The following is a 21,725-nucleotide window of genomic DNA, read 5'->3' on the forward strand; positions in this document are numbered from 1 at the left end:
TCTCTCGCACGCCGTTAATGGTAAGTAATCCAAATCATTAAATTTACAATTAGGTAGGTTATAATCACCGAAAATTATAATATTGTGATTAGGGTGGTTAGAATTGAGTAGCTCGATATCTTCACAATGATTTTTATACATTATTATATTAGAATTTGGTGGAATATATTCACATCCGATGATAGTTTTTTTGGATTCATTCATATTATGCGTAGAATATAACGTACGTTACGTGCATCGTAATAAATTAATTTAAAATATCCTAAGTGATCTACATATTTTTTTTACATCTTTGTTTGTCAAAGTCCATTGCCAATTTAACAAAGATAGCGTTCACTCATTAGGTAGTGTTGTTTCCAGGCAAGGACTTTACTTCAAGGCGGAACAGATGGTATCGGTCGGTGGCAGTCGTGGTATGACCACCGCGGCGAGGTGGTTCACCGGTGAAAAGATGAAACCCCTCCCTCGTGCTAACATCACTTCACCCAGAAGGTTCCTGAGTGTCGGGACTGCACCGGTAACTAACTTAACACAATTTTTTTAAATATTTTAATATTTTCTCCATTCAAGAGGTCTTGAGGATTTTTATTAATAAATAATTTCCCTCAGGGCCTATGTCATCTTTGGGGACGCTGTGTGGAAGGTCTTTTGAGGAGAGAAAGGAGTTAACGTGGGTCTTGAATGGACTCGTCGAACGACCCGTTCTCGTACCGTTCTTTGCGAGTTTTAACATTATTATATTTCACAGGCAATGCCGTGGACATACGTCAAACTAGACGAGAACGGGAAACCGATTCTGGACGAGAAGGGAGAGCCAGTTTTCGAAGGATACTGTATCGACCTGATCGTCAAACTAGCGGAGGTAAATAACTGTATCGACCTGATCGTCAAACTAGCGGAGGTAAATAACTGTATCGACCTGATCGTCAAACTAGCGGAGGTAAATAACTGTATCGACCTGATCGTCAAACTAGCGGAGGTAAATAACTGTATCGACCTGATCGTCAAACTAGCGGAGGTAAATAACTGTATCGACCTGATCGTCAAACTAGCGGAGGTAAATAACTGTATCGACCTGACCGCAAACTAGCGGAGGTAAATAACTGTATCGACCTGATCGTCAAACTAGCGGAGGTAAATAACTGTATCGACCTGATCGTCAAACTAGCGGAGGTAAATAACTGTATCGACCTGATCGTCAAACTAGCGGAGGTAAATAACTGTATCGACCTGACCGAAAAAAAAAGAGGTAAATAACTGTATCGACCTGATCGTCAAACTAGCGGAGGTAAATAACTGTATCGACCTGATCGTCAAACTAGCGGAGGTAAATAACTGTATCGACCTGATCGTCAAACTAGCGGAGGTAAATAACTGTATCGACCTGATCGTCAAACTAGCGGAGGTAAATAACTGTATCGACCTGACCGCAAACTAGCGGAGGTAAATAACTGTATCGACCTGATCGTCAAACTAGCGGAGGTAAATAACTGTATCGACCTGATCGTCAAACTAGCGGAGGTAAATAACTGTATCGACCTGATCGTCAAACTAGCGGAGGTAAATAACTGTATCGACCTGATCGTCAAACTAGCGGAGGTAAATAACTGTATCGACCTGACCGCAAACTAGCGGAGGTAAATAACTGTATCGACCTGATCGTCAAACTAGCGGCGGTAAATAACTGTATCGACCTGATCGTCAAACTAGCGGAGGTAAATAACTGTATCGACCTGATCGTCAAACTAGCGGAGGTAAATAACTGTATCGACCTGATCGTCAAACTAGCGGAGGTAAATAACTGTATCGACCTGATCGTCAAACTAGCGGAGGTAAATAACTGTATCGACCTGATCGTCAAACTAGCGGAGGTAAATAACTGTATCGACCACATCGTCAAACTAGCGGAGGTAAATAACTGTATCGACCTGATCGTCAAACTAGCGGAGGTAAATAACTGTATCGACCTGATCGTCAAACTAGCGGAGGTAAATAACTGTATCGACCTGATCGTCAAACTAGCGGAGGTAAATAACTGTATCGACCTGATCGTCAAACTAGCGGAGGTAAATAACTGTATCGACCTGATCGTCAAACTAGCGGAGGTAAATAACTGTATCGACCTGATCGTCAAACTAGCGGAGGTAAATAACTGTATCGACCTGATCGTCAAACTAGCGGAGGTAAATAACTGTATCGACCTGATCGTCAAACTAGCGGAGGTAAATAACTGTATCGACCTGATCGTCAAACTAGCGGAGGTAAATAACTGTATCGACCTGATCGTCAAACTAGCGGAGGTAAATAACTGTATCGACCTGATCGTCAAACTAGCGGAGGTAAATAACTGTATCGACCTGATCGTCAAACTAGCGGAGGTAAATAACTGTATCGACCTGATCGTCAAACTAGCGGAGGTAAATAACTGTATCGACCTGATCGTCAAACTAGCGGAGGTAAATAACTGTATCGACCTGATCGTCAAACTAGCGGAGGTAAATAACTGTATCGACCTGACCGCAAACTAGCGGAGGTAAATAACTGTATCGACCTGATCGTCAAACTAGCGGAGGTAAATAACTGTATCGACCTGATCGTCAAACTAGCGGAGGTAAATAACTGTATCGACCTGACCGCAAACTAGCGGAGGTAAATAACTGTATCGACCTGATCGTCAAACTAGCGGAGGTAAATAACTGTATCGACCTGACCGCAAACTAGCGGAGGTAAATAACTGTATCGACCTGATCGTCAAACTAGCGGAGGTAAATAACTGTATCGACCTGATCGTCAAACTAGCGGAGGTAAATAACTGTATCGACCTGACCGCAAACTAGCGGAGGTAAATAACTGTATCGACCTGATCGTCAAACTAGCGGAGGTAAATAACTGTATCGACCTGACCGCAAACTAGCGGAGGTAAATAACTGTATCGACCTGATCGTCAAACTAGCGGAGGTAAATAACTGTATCGACCTGATCGTCAAACTAGCGGAGGTAAATAACTGTATCGACCTGATCGTCAAACTAGCGGAGGTAAATAACTGTATCGACCTGACCGCAAACTAGCGGAGGTAAATAACTGTATCGACCTGATCGTCAAACTAGCGGAGGTAAATAACTGTATCGACCTGATCGTCAAACTAGCGGAGGTAAATAACTGTATCGACCTGATCGTCAAATTAGCGGAGGTAAATAACTGTATCGACCTGATCGTCAAACTAGCGGAGGTAAATAACTGTATCGACCTGATCGTCAAACTAGCGGAGGTAAATAACTGTATCGACCTGATCGTCAAACTAGCGGAGGTAAATAACTGTATCGACCTGATCGTCAAACTAGCGGAGGTAAATAACTGTATCGACCTGACCGCAAACTAGCGGAGGTAAATAACTGTATCGACCTGATCGTCAAACTAGCGGAGGTAAATAACTGTATCGACCTGATCGTCAAACTAGCGGAGGTAAATAACTGTATCGACCTGACCGCAAACTAGCGGAGGTAAATAACTGTATCGACCTGATCGTCAAACTAGCGGAGGTAAATAACTCTTGTTCTCCCCTGTCTATGTTTTGCATCAAGCTCGTGGAATTGTAAAACGACCTTTACGCAATCAATTGAATACATTCGAGTTTGGAGAAACGGAATGCAGAAAGTGGTTCAGAATATCACGAATAATGGATAAAGATCTCATTTACCAATTACGTCCCTTTTTATATCAAAAAGTACATTTGGAGTGCAGAATGTGCCTACATTAAAAATAATTTATTTCTATTCGACCGTTGTGGCCGTCGTTGGGCGTTTTATTTTTAATTTCGTTGTCGATTTCGACAGCGCAACCGTGCTCGTAAAATTCACACAAAATGCCAATCGTTCCGCTAGTGTTAGCTACACTCCCAGGCGTCCCTGTCCTTTACTAATTCTGCAGCCTTCGTCCAGCCTCAGCCCAGCCTCTCGAGTTGCTTTCTTCAACTTTGTCTAGGGTGGCCCACTGGACGTTTTCCCTTTGAAATTTCTGTCAGTATTTAGTGCAGATGTCGTACTTCTGGCATTTTGAACATACATTCAAGTCATGGCACTATCAATTTTTCTATGACGAGCAGTAGAGTTATGACGATAGGCACCTCTAGGATCTAGATTTTTAGGATCAGGCAGATCTAGATCCCATGTTATAACTTCTACCAATCCTCTAAACATCTTTTCAAAAGATTGAACCTTTGACTTCGTCATTCTTTTTTATTATTAATTACCTTTAAAGACACACTGTATATCAGTGTTTTATTAATTCCTCATCAATACAGAATTCTGCTCCGAGGTGGATTGTAGGTGATTGTGTTGGTGTTAATTCAGATTCCTCATCTTCATATTTATAGACTTCATCTTCACATTAATTGATTTCCTTATCTTCATGTTTATAGTCCTCATCTTCATATTAGTTAATTTCCCCATCTTCATGTTGCTGGGCTTCATCTTCATATTAGTTGATTTCCACATCTTCATGATTGTTGACTGAAGATTGTTGTGTTAATTTATTCAAATTTGATATTTTTTATACTTTTGGTTTAATGTGGAGTATTTTTAATTTCGTTTGGAAGAGGATTATGTAATTTTTTTCCACGAATTTATGGTGTTTCTGGCCAAAAGATATATTTAATTTAATCTTCAGTAGATTTGAGATTTTTGTCCTTTTAGGGTAAGTGTTTGTCAGAAAGTTACGCATTCTTTCCTTTATGCTTCCAGAGAAAAAATTTTAGTATAGTTTTAAAACTCTAAAAGTATACTTATTTCTTTTTAATTCTTAAATCAGGAAAGAAACAAATAAGGAATTATCTCCAAACTTAACTATGTTTTTCAGGTCATGGATTTCGACTACGAAATTGTGAAAGCTATGCAATTTGGAAGGAAACTGAACAACGGGACGTGGGACGGTTTGATAGGAGACCTGGCCAAAGGCGTAAGTTCTTTTGCACGAATTTATTATGTTCATACATTTTTGATACCTTTCGTTAGCCTCTCAGAAACTGGGCGTTCTGGACAGAGTCCGCATATTTCTATCATCAACCTTACTGTCCTAACCTTGCACCGAACTATTTCCACATTTTTCACAGTTCAAGCTACATCACGGAGGAAGAAGCTTCGCAAATAAGAATTAATTAAAACCAGCTTATCGTGAAAGTGGTTTGACAGTGGATTAAAAAAACTGTTATCACGGTACCAAAAATGTATTCAGTTTATGTAGAAAAATATTTATGAAATGTTCTTTTCAAAAACACATTTTGAATTTTTTTAAACTTTTAATGCTTAAGGTTTTTTTTAATATTTTTACCAACAAATCCCAACGACATATTGAATATTCTTGGAATTTTGGAATTCTCCCAGAAGGTATTTAAAATGTGCTACATATTACTTATTTTTGAAGTTGTCGTTAAAAGAAATACTATTTTTGTAACTAAATTAAATTACTTTTGAAATATTTGCATTTGAAAAAAAACATTGATCTTTCTAAAAAAATATTTTTTTAATATCAAACTTGAAAATGTTAACAAAAAAGCTTACCAGGACATTTTGACACGGAACGTCCAAAATTTTGAAAAAAATCGATATTTATAAAACACATTCCTTTCGTGTAGGTAATAAATTAATAAAACTGTCAGTTCACTTTTTTCGCGTTTATACAATAAAAAAATATAAATTTTTTTTTGACTTTCAACTGTTAATGAAAAAATGCCACCAATTCGTAATTTTTTTATTATTTCATTTTTTTTATTTATTTTTTTTATTTTAAATTATAGAAACAAACAGCACATGATTTACAGAGATGAAACAATATACAGGAATAAGATACTTCATATTGTGTACCTATGATATGTTTCCTTGTAATGTCTGCTAAGTGGTATGTTTATTCCTTAAGGCGGTTTAACCAGCAGACGAGAATTCAAATTTCGTTAAAAGACGGTCTCGCGATCGGACGTTTTTTTAGACCGAGACAGAAATACCGAATTCATTCCGCTGCGAGCCGAATAACACGCGCGGCTGTGAAAACTACAGCATGGTTCCGATGAAATAACAATTATTGTTGTTAAATTCTTGGTTGTAGCTTTCTTCCTAATAAGTAGTTACATACATATTTGTAAATTATACGTCGGAGTGAGTAAACATAAATAAATACAGATGCAGTTTGTTGACATGGTAGATATAAAATATGTAGGTATATGAATATACATTTAAAAAAAATCAAATATTTGTTTAATTTGTTTTTTTAAATATTTTACATGAGTTTTCCAAAGGTGAGTAAAAATCTTTTGTTTTACTTATTTATTCGTTTGTCCGAAAGGTATTACCGGAAAGTTTTATTTCTAATACTTATCTTTAAAGTATTACTTGATTTGATATGTATGACATTGAAAATAGGGTTTATTCCTTACAACTGAAGTAGTATATATATTAAAACTAGGTTTTATTTCCAACTATTTTCTACGGTACCTTCCTACATATGTAGTTATGCGATTGCATAATATTGTATCGCGTTCATGTATTTGTTTTCATGATTAACGGAGCGACCTGACTCGTCTAATTTTCGAAATGTTATTAAATTCACGAGTAAATTTTGATTGAAAAATCATTGGTTAGTATGTCAAAAATAACCTTGTTTTTTTTTTCCTAAAACAAGAAGCTCAATTCACAATATGACATTATGAAACTGACAAAAAGTAACACAAAAAATATTAAATATGTTGAATTATTCCAATGTAATAGTGAATTGGATAATAAAATAGAAATTATGAACAAAAAAATGATTTGAATCGCACATCACGAATCGAAATTCATTTGGTTCGTGGCACTTTTTGACTACCAATCACAAACAGTTCCACGTACTTTGGCATAAGTTTTAACATTTATACATGAAAAAACGATGACAGACATAAACTCCTGTCCATAGTTGATTCTTTTCCATGGAAATTAAACAACACAAAATTATCGCCAAATGTTATAAAAAATATGTGCTTATTCTGACTGATTCTTTGAATGACTCTGTAGCATATAAGTACGTACAATGTACACGGATAATTAAATATCACTAACCTTTGTTTTTTCTGAAAATATATCTCCCACGTACGTTTTTGATGTCGTAATTTGTGCTATCTAATAAAAAAAATTTCCGAGGGTATTTTCCTCCTCATTTTTAAGCGAGGAATTTCTTTAAAATGTTATCAAGTAGACTGGCGTGGAATAGACGTCCGTTCGCCGCCCTGTCGCAGCGGGGAATGATAGAATTTCGGCTTGCGCCGGGGTAATCACAAACAACAAACGCGAATTGAAATTAATTACTATTATGTACTTTAAGAATATATTTTTTGGTCATAAATTATTTCTAATGTTTCAATAATGTCTTGGTAAATTATTTTTCTAAAAAAATCTGAAGTATACCAATTTGTAAGACCATAAATAAATAGTCCAATTGAGGGATTTTCGTCACAAAACGCGTGCTCGGATTCATTTATTAGTAATTTTATTTGAAATAAAAACAAAATTCTTATACATACATATGATAGATAATTTATTGATTGTTTATTCTGTATTATTAAATGATTTGAAATATTAGTTGTATAATACAACTTCACCTTTGAAAATGCAACAAATCTGCGCATCGTCCAACGGTAACACTTTATTATGATATGAAAATAATATTATTTTTCAAAATTTTACATCTTACTTTACAAGATAAAATAACGATCTTTCGAAATCAATTTGTGTTTTTTTCTAGAAAAGTGTCCATACGTCTAAAAGTGGCCACAAAAATGCCAAATTTCAGGTCAAGTCTACCTATTTCGCCTTAATTACCAGGTGATTTGTGTAGTTTATAGGTGTGTGTGTGTGTGTGACGTGTGTAATGTATGAGTGAGTGTTTGTGTGTGTGTGTGTCTATATGTATGCGCAATGAATACTTTAAATTATTGACATGAATGTAATCACGCACTTGGACAATTTTTTAAAAATTTTATCTATGTGATAATGTATATATATTTTATATGATAGAGGATGGTTGGGAATTAGATGGCTATTAATCTGGTCAATAAACATGGCAAAAGCCATTTAAAGGAATATTTCAGTATCTTCCACTCCGGAACGTGCCGCAAATATATGTAAAGTTATTATTTTAAATGATTTAATCGTGAAATAACAAATTAATCAAACAAAATTGATTTGTTGACACCGGGATTCGAAACCGCAACCTCTGGATTGCATAACCCCTCGACCATATCGGCCGTCGTCTTCTCCTCAAAAAGACCCTCCTCACAACATCCCCAAAGATGAGAAAAAATATTTAATCAGAGCCTCCTGCATAAACACAAACACAATCAACAAAAAACCAATAAACGCTATCGAACTACTACTAAATCAGGCCCTTTCTTTCTTCTGCTCTTCTTGTCGTAATGTCAATGGAAACTTCAAAGGATATCGATGTAGGCAGGTATTTAATTCAACTCTTCGATGTCATTGTCGTCTTTGCTTGTATGCCTTTTTTGTTCAGGATACCGACATAGCTGTGGCCGCCATCATTATGACGTCACAAAGGGAGGAGGTGGTTGACTTTGTCGCTCCATACTTCGACCAGACCGGACTATCAATTGGTGAATATCAAACATACTAATATCGTTTACGCGTCTGTCTGTGTGTAATTGCAAGTAACAACTCGTATTGCGTCCAGCTTGGACGATTATCTGGATTAGTTAGAAAGCTGAGTCTGAGTGAGATCGCACTACAACTGTGATGAAAGGCTTTAAATCACAGTGAAAAAAAACAGATAAACCATAGCTGCAAAAAAAAATATGCAAATTATTTATGAAAACGGACATGCTAACGACATCTGGCGGAGAAAGAATTGATCCAGCTTGCTTGCAGTAGACACCTGTAATAGTTGAAATTAAATCAAGATTCCGGGACGAAAGCAGAGAGGTCGTAAAATCTTCTAGGACGACTGGTACTTCCCCTTTCCTAGGCCTAAAAATAAATATTGAATTTTGTCAACCAATAGATCTGAACAAAGAGCTATAAAAATTTTGAATAACCAATCAGTGAAGGGAGAGGCGTGCATCTACTACAGACAAAGGAATAAACTTTGGATCGGGCAATAAAATAGATAATTAACGACATTTCGATTCTCACAGAAATTAGAGGTGAACGCACTTTAGGGTCAACATCGACTTTCAAGGTGACAAACTCCTGGGAATGTTTACAATGACTGAGACATTCATGAGATAGCGAACCATAGAAAATCGAGTGCTTTGAAGATTTTACAAGTTGTAAAGCGCACACACAAAAATGCAATGAAAAAAAATTATAAACGTAATAGTATAAAAAAAAGATGGAAGAAGCGAAGGAAAGTTACTGGCGGAATTTCAACTGTAGTGCAATTATTTATGATAGAAGTAGGGTGTCGAGTTCGAAAAAATCGTACTAAAGAGAGGAGTGAGTGTTGGAAACAATGGAAATTAATCATTATCAATTTAAGATGAAACGGACATATTGGTAAATCAATTTTGAATGAAAAATCTCGCAAAAAAATACACATTTTAGAAAAGTGCGGCGACCGAATGGAAGGATAATACAGAGATTTTGAATTGCTACGAAGGTTCTAGGGACATGAAAATTGAGTATCAGAAGAAGACAGTAAAACTAAACATATAGCGATAGATTAGATTCAGGAAAAGTAGACATTTTACATAATTATTAGGTTAGATATATATTAGAGTTACACAATATTACAGAGGGATCGAAACAAGATAAAAGGTTGGCGGTCTCATGTATATTTTGAAGGATAAACAATCGAAATTTGAACATAATTTTTATTTACGTTAAGGTAATAAACGATTGGAGAGACGATTAACTTTAACGTGGACCTTATGGAATATTTAGATTAGGCAAAAGAGATTAAAATTAATAGGTTTGAAATTAAATAAAATTTACGACCATAGTACATAAAATCTGAGGCGTAAACATATGTCCAGACGTATAATTTATGTAAAATCTTGTAAGTGAGGGATGGAGAATGGGCGGAGATTGGATCAGGCAATAAAAGTGACAGATATCCCAGAGTCAAATTAGGTATATCTTCCATAGAAGTGTGGAAAACTATATATTAATTAATAATAAATGAAGTATGAAATTTTCCTGGAGACCACACACATCGGGAAAAGTGAGAGAAAGATAAAAGGAAGGGTAAAGAACGGAGATAAAGAATAATCCAAGTGGAGAAAAGTGATACAATTCAAATTTATCCGTGAAATAAATAAATACGACTTGGAAAATGAGTAATTATAAGAGTTATGAGAGATGACATAAGAATCAAGAAGAATTTGTGCAAGAGAACGTCGCGGATAAAAATAAAATTCAAAGATAAAGGAAAATTCGAATCTGCGACATAAAGAAGAGAAAGTACGGGTGGAAATGGAAAAACTCATATAAGCGACAATAAAATTAAGTAGAATTTAAACAAATCGAAATTCAAAAATGCGTAGTAAAGATTTCGACATGGATTTAAACAATTTTTGCACGAGATGCATAAAATTGAGATCTGTATATATGTTATTGAATACGGACCTATCGCGAATTGAGAAAAAAAAGGAACGCAAAATCATGAGATTTTAACTACATTTTGTATGAACAGAGGACAAAGGGAGCTTGGGCGATTAACACAGACTTACCCGATTCGGACCCTATCGGTTTAGATTTGTGAGATGGAAACTGACCACCGCCTAGAGCCGGAAAGCAGAACATCTTATGGAAGCACAATCGATATTGATGGGAGGGATGTTCGGATTTGCGAGTTGGTAAAAGATGGAATCGATCATCAGAGGAAATTCAGATACGTCTTTTGGAATCTGAGAAGGGTATAAAATGACGGTACAGACCAGTTTTCAGGCAGTCGCGCCGAGGATTTGAAAAGTTGTTACGTGGCAGTACTACGTTTTTGGTAGGATTAACAGTGAAAAATCTTTAAGTGTTAAATTTTGAATAAGCCCCTGGACTTAGAGAATTTCGGAAAGAGTACAAGTGCTAAAATCAGTGAAATTTTAATAAGTCTGTTTAATTTAATCAAACAGTGTTAATAAATAAATATAATTTAAACTCAGTGCTTAAAAAGTAAAGTGAGAAGTGCAAAAAAGTGAATTGTGAATTAATTAAATTCTAAAAATAATTATTTCATTCAAAGTGAAAACATTCAAATTCAATTAAGAGTTTTCGGAAATCTAAAGTGAACGTGATCGCGTATTGATATTTAAAAATAGATTATAATTTTGTTTAAAAATAATAATAGTAATAAATATTTACGTCTTAGTTTAAAATAAACACAATCTAGACAGTTCGAAAAGAAATAACAACAAATGCTCAAACCTTTGTTCTAAAAGTAACAGTTCGGAAAAGAAATTAATTTATTAAGAATCGAGATAATTAAAAGTCTGCGCAATTCGGAAAAAATTTTCTTATAAAAATATATAAAAAGAAATTTAGAATCAAAAAATTTGATCAATTAAAATCCATCGTGCATATAGCGACAGTGTTAAAAGTGTTTGTCATTTTAACCGGAATTCTAAACATCAATCTACCATTTCGAAAAAAGTATTTTAACAGCTATCATTCAAAAGCCTAAACTAGAAAAGTGTTATTAAATCAACGGGTTTTCTGAATTAGGATTTCGTTCGGAAGAAAAATTAAATATCAGCTAATTTATACGATTCAAGCGAGAATAAAATATTAAATAGGAATAAATAGTCGAAAAGATTTATTTTGAAATTAGTTGAAAAATACAATTAATTAGGTAGGATTTCTTCATCAAGGTTGTTGTGTACTACCCGACCGGAAATACCTTGACGTGGGTAAGTTTTCCTTTTATAAATAATTTTCAGATCCCAGGAGACACAGAAGGGCTGTGAAGTGGAAGTATATCAATTGAATATTAAATTAAAACAACAAAACAAAGAATTACACATTAATATATGTATATTGTATATTTGTATATATATTTATAAATATAAAATAATATATTGTATATAAAGAATATATATATGAGTAATGTAATTATATATATGTATTTTATTTATTAATCGAAGCATCGAAATGGTAGCGATTTTTAATACCTACCCGAGGACATATCTATATTATTGAAAAAAAAAAAAATGTATTTATTAATATTCAAGACTATGTAGAATCATATATTTTATATTTATTTATTATTATATGTACTCTTAGTTAACATATTTTGATAATCGAGATATGTGTACTTATATATGTATATTTATTCTTCAATTAAAACTCTAGTAAATTTACTAAATTCGGAAAATGAAAAGTAGTTTAACTTCAATAAAGGAATTTAAAATATTTAAATTAACTATGCACAATAAACGGTAACAAAACTGAATCACAAAGAGAGCGCGAGATATTTTTTAAAATAAACAATCTCACATCTGGGTTAGTGGGTCAAATGAGATGTTTACATTGTTCAATTTGTTGATAAAACAAAGGATCACTGGAGAATTGGGTCAACCGCATAGTTTGGAAACGACCTTGGCCATAATTAGTTGGTCACAAAGGATTTTATTAATTACCCGAAACAGCTAGAAGATGCGTGTTCTCAAATACCTACCAATCACAAACGACAATTGAAAAATCACGGGTTAGCCAGATTTATATCGAAAAATTACATAAAACATTTGAATACCATTGATTAGATAATCGCATAGTTTTATTAGTTACCTGAAACAGCTGGAAGATGCGTGCTTACAAATACTTATCATTCACAATCGACAATTGGAAAATCACGGGTTAGAAGATTTATATCGAATAATTATACGAAACATTTGAATTTTATTGATTGGGTGCTCATACAAAACCCCATCAGTTGCCTGAGACATTTAAGAGTCGAGTACTCTCTAATGTGGCAACCAACTACTTGAAACAATTGGAAAATCACGGGATAGGATGAACAAAAATTAATGTTGAACCCTGGAGGTAAAATTTAAAACAAATACAGTTCATCAATAGGAGGCAGTGGTCGCTCCTATAACAAGACCATTAACCAAATCAAATAGAGATGGCGATTCTCTTAAATAAAAACGTCAAAACCAAACAAACAAAAGCCTGGAGTTCGATAGCTCTCCAAAACAAACTATCAAATAAGATCTTATTTTACTAGTATTTATTAGTATAACCTTATTCTTACGTATATATTCGGTTACCAATCCTAGAGTTTCGCAGAACTCTTCGTGCGAGATCCGAGCTCGGAATGCGAGGTAGATAGCCTCGTATTGCGAGTTATAAACCTTTCCCAAACTGTATGTATACATATATTTATTCGTATGTACTGTTTACTGGAGAATGCGGACCTGCATACAGCTTGCATTTTAGGTCTTATAGACCACTCTCGCATTTTCTTTTAAACGTGGAATGAGGATTCACGACCCGTAAGTCCACACCAACCGTGAGTATATGATTGTATATAGGACGAAACCGGTTCGCCCTAAGTAAATTGTAGTCCAAGGAGGAGTCGGAATTTGGGGGTATCGGGACTCGAGGGGAAACTTGAAGGCAGTGCATGATGACGTGGAAGGCTTTTTGGGACGCGATAACTTAGGTATCAATCAAAGAGCCGTGTCAAAGGATTGTGCGAATTTCTCGTTGACTCAAGATCATCTCGTTTACTTGCAGGAGGATTTGGAGCCAAATTATGCCAGCAAATGGGCTATTCCGAGTTCGTCAAATATGCAATTAACTAATTACATTAACCTACTAAATCAATCTCTACATGTACCTTATAGCAGCAGAATCATAAAGGAGTGGCGTCACACAGACACAAGAGTTTACCAAAATCAAATTTACTAACAATTAACCATTTGAGTTATATTAAATTACCTGTCCAAATAAACATGTATAATATCTTTTATCAGCGTTTAACTACGATTTTGTTACGGTGCAGGGAATCAGAATAATTACATTAGGAAAGTTAGCTCATTCAGGGAATTCATTTAAGTCTAGGTTTGCAATGGAAAGGCCAATTGAATTGTGAAACTCAACACCTCGATCAGAACCAAGGGGGTTACCACAAAAATGAAGGTAATGAAAATCCTATATCATAAATCAAAAAATTACACAACGTTTGATGGAATTTAATTACAATATAAATACGGAAATATTTGCGTTCAAGTTCGTAAATAACGTATTAATTAGTTAAGTACATATGTCTATAAAGATATATAGTACAAGAGAGCTTTAAGTAGCTTTCTGTAGATATCAAAGAAAAGGGTCCAATTTTCATGGAGGCTTATGTGCTGTAGGGGAGGAATTTTCCATCCCTGCGAACACATATGCAAAGCCTTAGAAAAAAAAAAATTAAATATCGGTCATAGCCAAGAGAGAAGAAAATTTTATATTGTTTTAAACAAACTAAAGAAAATGTTGGTGAAAAGGGCGAAAATATTACACACTATATAAAATCTGATGAATCCCTGTCTCACTATGTAATTGTCATCAATATTTTTTTTTAAGTGAAAACGTTTCTAAAATGGCTCTCATTCTAAGGTCCCACCAGAGCATTTGAGCTCGTGGCCCAAGGGTTGTGGCGCAAATTCGTTACCTTGGTTGGACAGGGTTCTAACTTCACTTTACCTTGTTCTGAGATATGAGGTGTCAAAGTTTGCGAAGGCTCAATATCATGAAGGTTGTGCATGTTTTCTTTCTTGAATTGGAATTTCTTGACAACTTGTACCCCAACCTGAATTTTACTGACAAATGTTGTTCTATTGTAGTAATCAGGAAGCCAGTTCGTGCGACATCTCTGTTTAAGTTCATGACGGTCCTTCGCGTAGAAGTGTGGTTGAGTATTGTGGGAGCTCTTACCTTGACTGCCATTCTGCTCACTATATTGGACAAGTACTCTCCATACAGCTCCAGGAACAACAAGGACGCTTATCCATATCCGTGCAGGTTAAATCTCACTACTTCTCAATCACTCATTTCTATAGAATCGTTAATAGAATTGCTATTATGCGATACCTTTACATCCGAGAGTATGTGTACTTATTTATTAATCTTAAGAGGAAGCTACAAGTCAAAAATGTTAATATTCTTGGAATACCTTAAATTGTAGGTAATGTGCATTAAAATCGTTTGACAAACAAATGTTTGATTTCAAGCACAAAATTGGTTTTTATTTATTTTGAAAATAATTTTAAAAGAAAACAAAAAAGTAAATCAAGTGAAACTGTCACAGATAATCTTAGCCATAAAACAGTAGTATTAAAAAGTTGTTTCCTTTACGCGTTCATAATTTTCTATTGAATAAAAAACTTTTTTAGTAGTTTTCATTTATATTTTTAATTGAGTAGGTAATTTATTTTTTTATTTGTATTCTTCTCTAGCGAAACGATAGGAAAACCTTCAATTTATCTAAAGCATATTTTTCGGTATTCATAATGTACACCAATTCGTTATATAGTACATTCATACATAATCAATTAGTGCGATCTATTTACTAACAATTTCTCAATTTTTTCTAATTTTCTAATTTCTCCGTCCTCTTCTTGCAACCCAAACTAGCTATACATCATTTTTCTTATTTCTCTATTTTATATTTTAGTAATGTATAGATTCTATGTCCGCAAACTGTAAAATTCACCCCCATAACCAGAGATGTGCAAAATGGGTACCCAAAACCATTTGAAATGCAAAATGGAAATGGGTCAAAATTTTTCCATTTGAAAATGCAAAATGCAAAATGGTTTTTACAAAAGCATTTTAAATGCAAAATGCAAAATACCTATTTTCAAAATGCATTGAAAATGCAAAATGGTTTCTCAAGTCAAACAATAAAATAATTATATAATTTTTAAACATTTTTGTCATTTAATAATGGATATCAATGTAGAACAAACATTATACATGATGGTAAATCCAAAAACACCACGACTACAGATTATGAAACCACAAAAAATTTGCGCGGGACTAATGTTGCCAACGTAAAAACATAGAAAGTTAATATTACAGCGTCATGGCCCCATGTTCAGTTTTTGAATCAGTATTTTTTGTAATTTATTTATTTATTTATTTAAACGCCCATTGGGCTTTTACATATATTGTTATTAGTGTTATTACATTAACTATGTGACATTTAAAAGTTTACGTACATATATAAATAAAATAGTTATTATATCTGTAGTACATAAATGTTTTACAAATAATACAGAATACCATTATGGAGAACAGTTTTTTTTTTTTTTTTATACTTACTTAGAAAAATAAATGGATTGAAATTAATCAGCATTTATAGGGACTTAAAATCATATTCGAATTGTTATTTAAATTACAATATTAATTTGTAATGTTAAAACGTATATATTAAAGTTAAAAAGTCATAAAAGAAAAGAGTGAAAAAACAGAAGCTAAAAAATGGGTTTTTTACTATGGAGTGGAGAAGTCATACATTTCAGCAAAGTGTTTATGTAGATTTCGTTTAAGCACTGCTACGGAATCACTAAATATATCAACAACATTACCAAATTTATTACCAAAATTTTGTATTCGATTTAACGATATGTGCGCATGATAATTAGATTTGAAATTGTCACAGAAAATGGTATCACTCAATTGCCAGGGCAACAACTTGACAAATGTAAATTATCTCTCATAGCGAGGTTGAGGACCGACTGATATTTGGGGCTTATGAAAAAAAGATGAGTGGAGATAGTAGGAAGAATGTTGCAAAAAAGCATTTAAAATGGAAAATGCATTGAGAAAAGCATTTAAAATGCAAAATGGCTTTTAGAAAAGCATTTAAAATGCAAAATGGAAAATACCCATTTTGCATTTTGCATTTCCATTTGAAATGGATTTATTTGAAATAAAGCACATCTCTGCCCATAACACAGGGTCATCCCTAGCATGGAGGGTGAAATATCACAAAAAACCACATGTACTCTCTAAATCATGTATCAATAAAATAAATAAATAAAGATTATTCAAAATAGTGATTTGGCATTAAGCTTCGCCTTAAGATAAAAATTACAGTAATTGTCAAACAATGGATCTTTAAATATTTAACTGTATGTAAATATTAGTTGTAACCAAAAACATCAATATTTGTGGAAAATATGTTTTCTCAATTCCTCTTTAAACTTAACCATCTTCTCAATCTCAATAACTTCGGGATTTTGTTATACAATTTGAAAGCCTGGTACATGAGAAATTTCTGGGTGCTTGATTTTTTTCTTGGTAGCAATCTGATATCTGGTGGTTGTAATTTATTTTTCTAATCAGTTCCTTAGAAATCATCCCTTTTTAATTTTATGTATAAAAATAAGTACATTCAAATATATAATTTGTTTTACCGTCATAACATTTAGCTCATTTAACGTGTTTCTTACCCGTGTGTATATGTTGCGCTTGAGATTCGCATTGCGTTATTTTGCTTTTTTTTAAATTTTATCTTCGTTGCAGAGAAAAAGAACACTTGAACAGTAATTAAAATGTGGTGATATAATTTTATTAAATATTATCTGACATGTTTCTTTATTTACATTGTTTCGTATTCTTCCAAGAGATGAAAGCTCTCTGTTGTGTCACTCTGACCTTCTCGCTGGAATGCTAGGACTAGATCGTCTAGAGCAGTGTTTCCCAGCCTTCTTTATGCCATGCCCCACCGTAGTCTTTTCAAAAGTCAGATGCCCCACCGGCATCTTTTTTTATGAAACAGCAGGTAAATTTTAAAATCATAATGTCATATGTTTGTAAACATATGAACCCCTAATGAAATTGAATAAATCCTTTTCTAATTCATATATTACAACTGAAATTAAATTCAGTTACGCTTGCTACAAATAAATTTGATGTCCGGATCTAACTTAGTTAATTTCGGTCTTAGGTCCCCTCTATTAGTTATTTCCAATCGATTTAGTTTTTTAATGAGTAAATCGCTTATGGCGCTAAAACCACATTCCACCAAATAAGTTGAGGGAAAGGTTAATAATAATTTACTGGCATGCAATGTAATGTTAGGATATTTTTTGTTAGTTTCTTGCAAATTCTTAGTGTAAGTTTCTTCTTTAAGCCTTAATTTAACACTCACGCTGAGTAAAAAACCGTTATCATGTTATTAATGTAATTCTTCATGTTCACGCAAGCCAAATTTAATGGCATACGTGGTCACTCATACGAGGACTCAGGATACTCTATTCTTATTTTCTTCTGCCATTATTCATTTTCACAGAAGTCACAGTTATCGCAACACGTTCTCACTCATTCTAAGGAAACTTTCTTCTTATTTTATTACTGTGATTATTCATGGTCAAGCATAATAAGACACATTCACACTCATACTAGGGAAAACCCGTCCCTTTTCTCGTGTTCTTTCTGTAACTATCCATGTTCGCAGAAGTCAAGCTTAATGGCAAACATATGCATTCATACTAAGGCAAAACCATTCTCATGTTCTTACTGTAACCATTAATGTTCACAAAAGACAAACTTAGTGACTTAGTGACATTCGCATTCACACTAAGGATAAACCGTTTTCATGTTCTTACTGCGATAATTCATTTTCACAGAAGTCATGTTTGATTAGAAACAATAGCATTCACACAAAAAAAAACAATTCTTACGGAAATTATTCATGTTTATGGAAGTTAAATATGACGATCCACACTCATATTTAGGATCATCCATTCTCATTTTATTAGTGTAACTATTCATGTTTAGAAAAGTCAAGCTTATAAAGACACATTCGCACTCATACTAAGCAAAATCCATTCTCATGTTCTTACTGTGATCATTCGTGTTCACAAATTTTCAGCTTAATGTTACAAATTCACACTCATGCTTAGAAAAAATCATGTATCATGTTCTAATCGTATAAAAACATGATACATGATTAACAGTATTTTAGTTTATTTTAGGAAAATTAACAGTAACTTGGTTGGTTTATACATGTGCAATTTACAACTGAGAAACCAATTATAGATTTCCTCACTATTATGTAGGTATAAAACAATTAAGCAATACAACAACTACAGCTACATCCTGCATAGTTTCTGTGATTTTAGATAATTATTGAAATTGTAACGGGTTTCATTTATTAAGTACAATTTGGCGTATATTTCAATTTTGTACATCTCAAGCATTTTTTTGTACGACCGATGAGTATTCCCCTTTATATGTGGAATGCCCACGTGTCTCATCTCTGAAGCGTGGTGCCCCACCACTGAGGCGCTATGCCCCACTGGTGGGGCGTACGCCCCACCGTGGGAAACACTGGTCTAGAGTCTAGACGTTAGAAGAAAAATTGCAATGGTGTTTGTAGCACATGAGCTGTTCAATGGAGGCATTTGCAATCCTGATTTTCTGGGACGTGTTACGTTTTATGTCCCCGATGACTTCACAAGAGCTTTTTATTTTTTCAAGAGGGAGGACCAACCTACCAATGATCATGCCTCTGGGGTGAATGAATACGCTATTAAACCACCTTTCTTCTACGATAGACATTTTTTAGTCAAATCTAATTGAATTCAAGATTAGAGTAAGCATTTTTTATAAGATTCTGCATAGTAACTGATATAATTATTTATTGTAATTGGTTAATGTACTCGTATCTATGTGAGTAATTATAAATGTTGTTAAATGTTACTGGAATCGGTAATCGAATTAGTATCGTTGAAAAGTAAATGCGAATTGCGAATGTGTATTAAAATGAATATTTGATGTCAACATTCTTAATCAATAAGAATTTTTAACTTTTACGTAGCCGTCTGATGTTTAGGAATGTCAATTTTCAAGAAATGTCGAGATTTCTCATTTATTGCATTATCAATATCGGTCTAGCTATCAACAGGTGACCGTGCTCGGAAAATTTTACAAAATCATCGGTAGTTACGCCTATCGATCCGATATTTTAAAGTTATCGAGTTATCTGTGCTAGACCCCCAGAACGTCAATGGAGTTAATATTTCAGCGATTCCTAAACGAAAATCTGAAACAGAAAAATGAGAAAAAGATAGGTAACATCTATTACTCTAATCCAAGACCCTCGCCTTACCGGGGCTGCCGCTCTACAACTGAGCTAATGGGACCCTATCTCCTTCGGTCATTTTTAACTGTATCATACTTCGAATAAGAACTACCAACATTTGTCTTCATTTTTCTCACCGCACATTTTTATTGGCAGTTATCTTAATGTATGATCACTAGATTCAACCCAAACTAAATGCAGTCTAGACAGTGTCTTTATATAAACATATCTATATTTTTATTTTTAAGGCGATGGAATACGTCGTGTTATATTTTAAATTGAGCCGCTATCAATAACAACCCTTACGTAGATGGCGATAAGGTTTAAATTCCCGCTTAACACCATCCGCCTGTTTTGATTTATGCAAGAAAAAAACATGGCCAAAAAGTGCCTTTTATTTTATTTTGTTGATGTTCAGGAATAAATATTTAATTTTTTTCCATCATTTTACAAATAACTTAATTTGCCACATTATACAATAAAATCATAACCGAAAATGGGTTCGTAAGTAGGAGATTTTGAACTTTAAAGCAGTTTTCATAGGCCTTATACATTATTTTTTCCGGGCTTATAAAAAGACTTATCTAAAAAGTACTCGATTATTTTAAAGGCCAAGATGTATTCTACTCGCAGTATTTATTTAAAGCATCTGAAACATTTCTAGGCGACCAAATTTTCAAAACAAAAACACTTGATTTTTCATTACTACGTATGGCATCGCCTTAATGTGCGACTCTTCAGCAAGTCTAGGATAAATATTTATTTTTTGGATATTCAATTATATTACAGTTACATTATTTACAATTTGAGGAATGACTCATTGTTATTCCAAAGAATAAATATCAATATTACTTCATTATTATAACTTCGTCAACTACTACATTATTCCAGGGAGTTCACGCTGAAAGAGTCTTTGTGGTTCGCGCTGACGTCATTCACGCCACAGGGAGGTGGAGAAGCACCAAAAGCTCTCAGCAGCCGAGCGCTGGTGGCTGCCTACTGGCTATTTGTCGTTCTCATGCTGGCCACCTTCACGGCTAACCTTGCAGCCTTCCTTACAGTGGAGAGGATGCAGGTAATCCAGCTTAACAGCGTATCCTTATTTATTAACTCTTAAACCCTACCTGGGGTACTGGAGTACCCCCCTGGTGTTTAAAATATCCACAATTTTGAAAATATTGCACTGTTGCAAAAATCGCTCTAGCTAATCTACTCTCGATAATTGGCGCGTAAATACGTCGGTAAGCCGTGACCTCCCGGCAAGTGCAGTCGCGTCCACAGGTGTTCCGGGGTACCCCAGTACCCCGTGGTAGGAATAGTGTTAGTTCTTCCTTCCAGTTATATTGAATTACTGAAGTTGTTTTTCGACATCTCTCTGGTAAGTTTACACATTATTTATGATTTACTTTACTTTGTGATAATGGCTAGAGTACAGTGTTGATAGAGAGGGCCTGCGCCCAGTAACGCGACATTCATGGACTAATAATGTGTTATGAATGTAATGACAGTGTATGCAGTGTAATGAGGTGTCTGAATTGTTTTCAGGTATGGCATCCCAGACTCGAAATCTTGGGGGGGTGAAATTGCAGCTGCTTTGTTGGTTTCTGACGACGAAAAGCTAAACCTAGGAGAAGATTCAGAAGTTGAGCCCGACGGTGTTATCGAGGATTTC

At 34.4% G+C, this 21,725-nt stretch overlaps 1 protein-coding gene across 1 annotated transcript in view; it reads left to right on the forward strand.

Annotated features, from left to right (window-relative positions):
* The first annotated feature begins 748 nt into the window (after positions 1-748).
* The window catches only part of LOC149409267 (ionotropic receptor coreceptor Ir8a-like), a 45,383-nt gene continuing 24,406 nt past the window's right edge, over positions 749-21,725 (forward strand). Inside the window, exons 1-5 of the mRNA XM_089649978.1 lie at positions 749-862; positions 4,856-4,954; positions 8,534-8,633; positions 14,805-14,982; positions 20,945-21,128. Coding sequence (XP_089506104.1) covers positions 752-862; positions 4,856-4,954; positions 8,534-8,633; positions 14,805-14,982; positions 20,945-21,128 — 672 coding nt within the window. The 5' untranslated portion in view covers positions 749-751. The remainder of the gene's footprint in view (positions 863-4,855; positions 4,955-8,533; positions 8,634-14,804; positions 14,983-20,944; positions 21,129-21,725) is intronic.

This window comes from Hesperophylax consimilis, unplaced genomic scaffold, assembly GCF_061612785.1.
Source record: "Hesperophylax consimilis isolate HC1 unplaced genomic scaffold, BYU_Hcon_1.0 scaffold_32, whole genome shotgun sequence".
Classification (NCBI taxonomy): domain Eukaryota; kingdom Metazoa; phylum Arthropoda; class Insecta; order Trichoptera; family Limnephilidae; genus Hesperophylax; species Hesperophylax consimilis.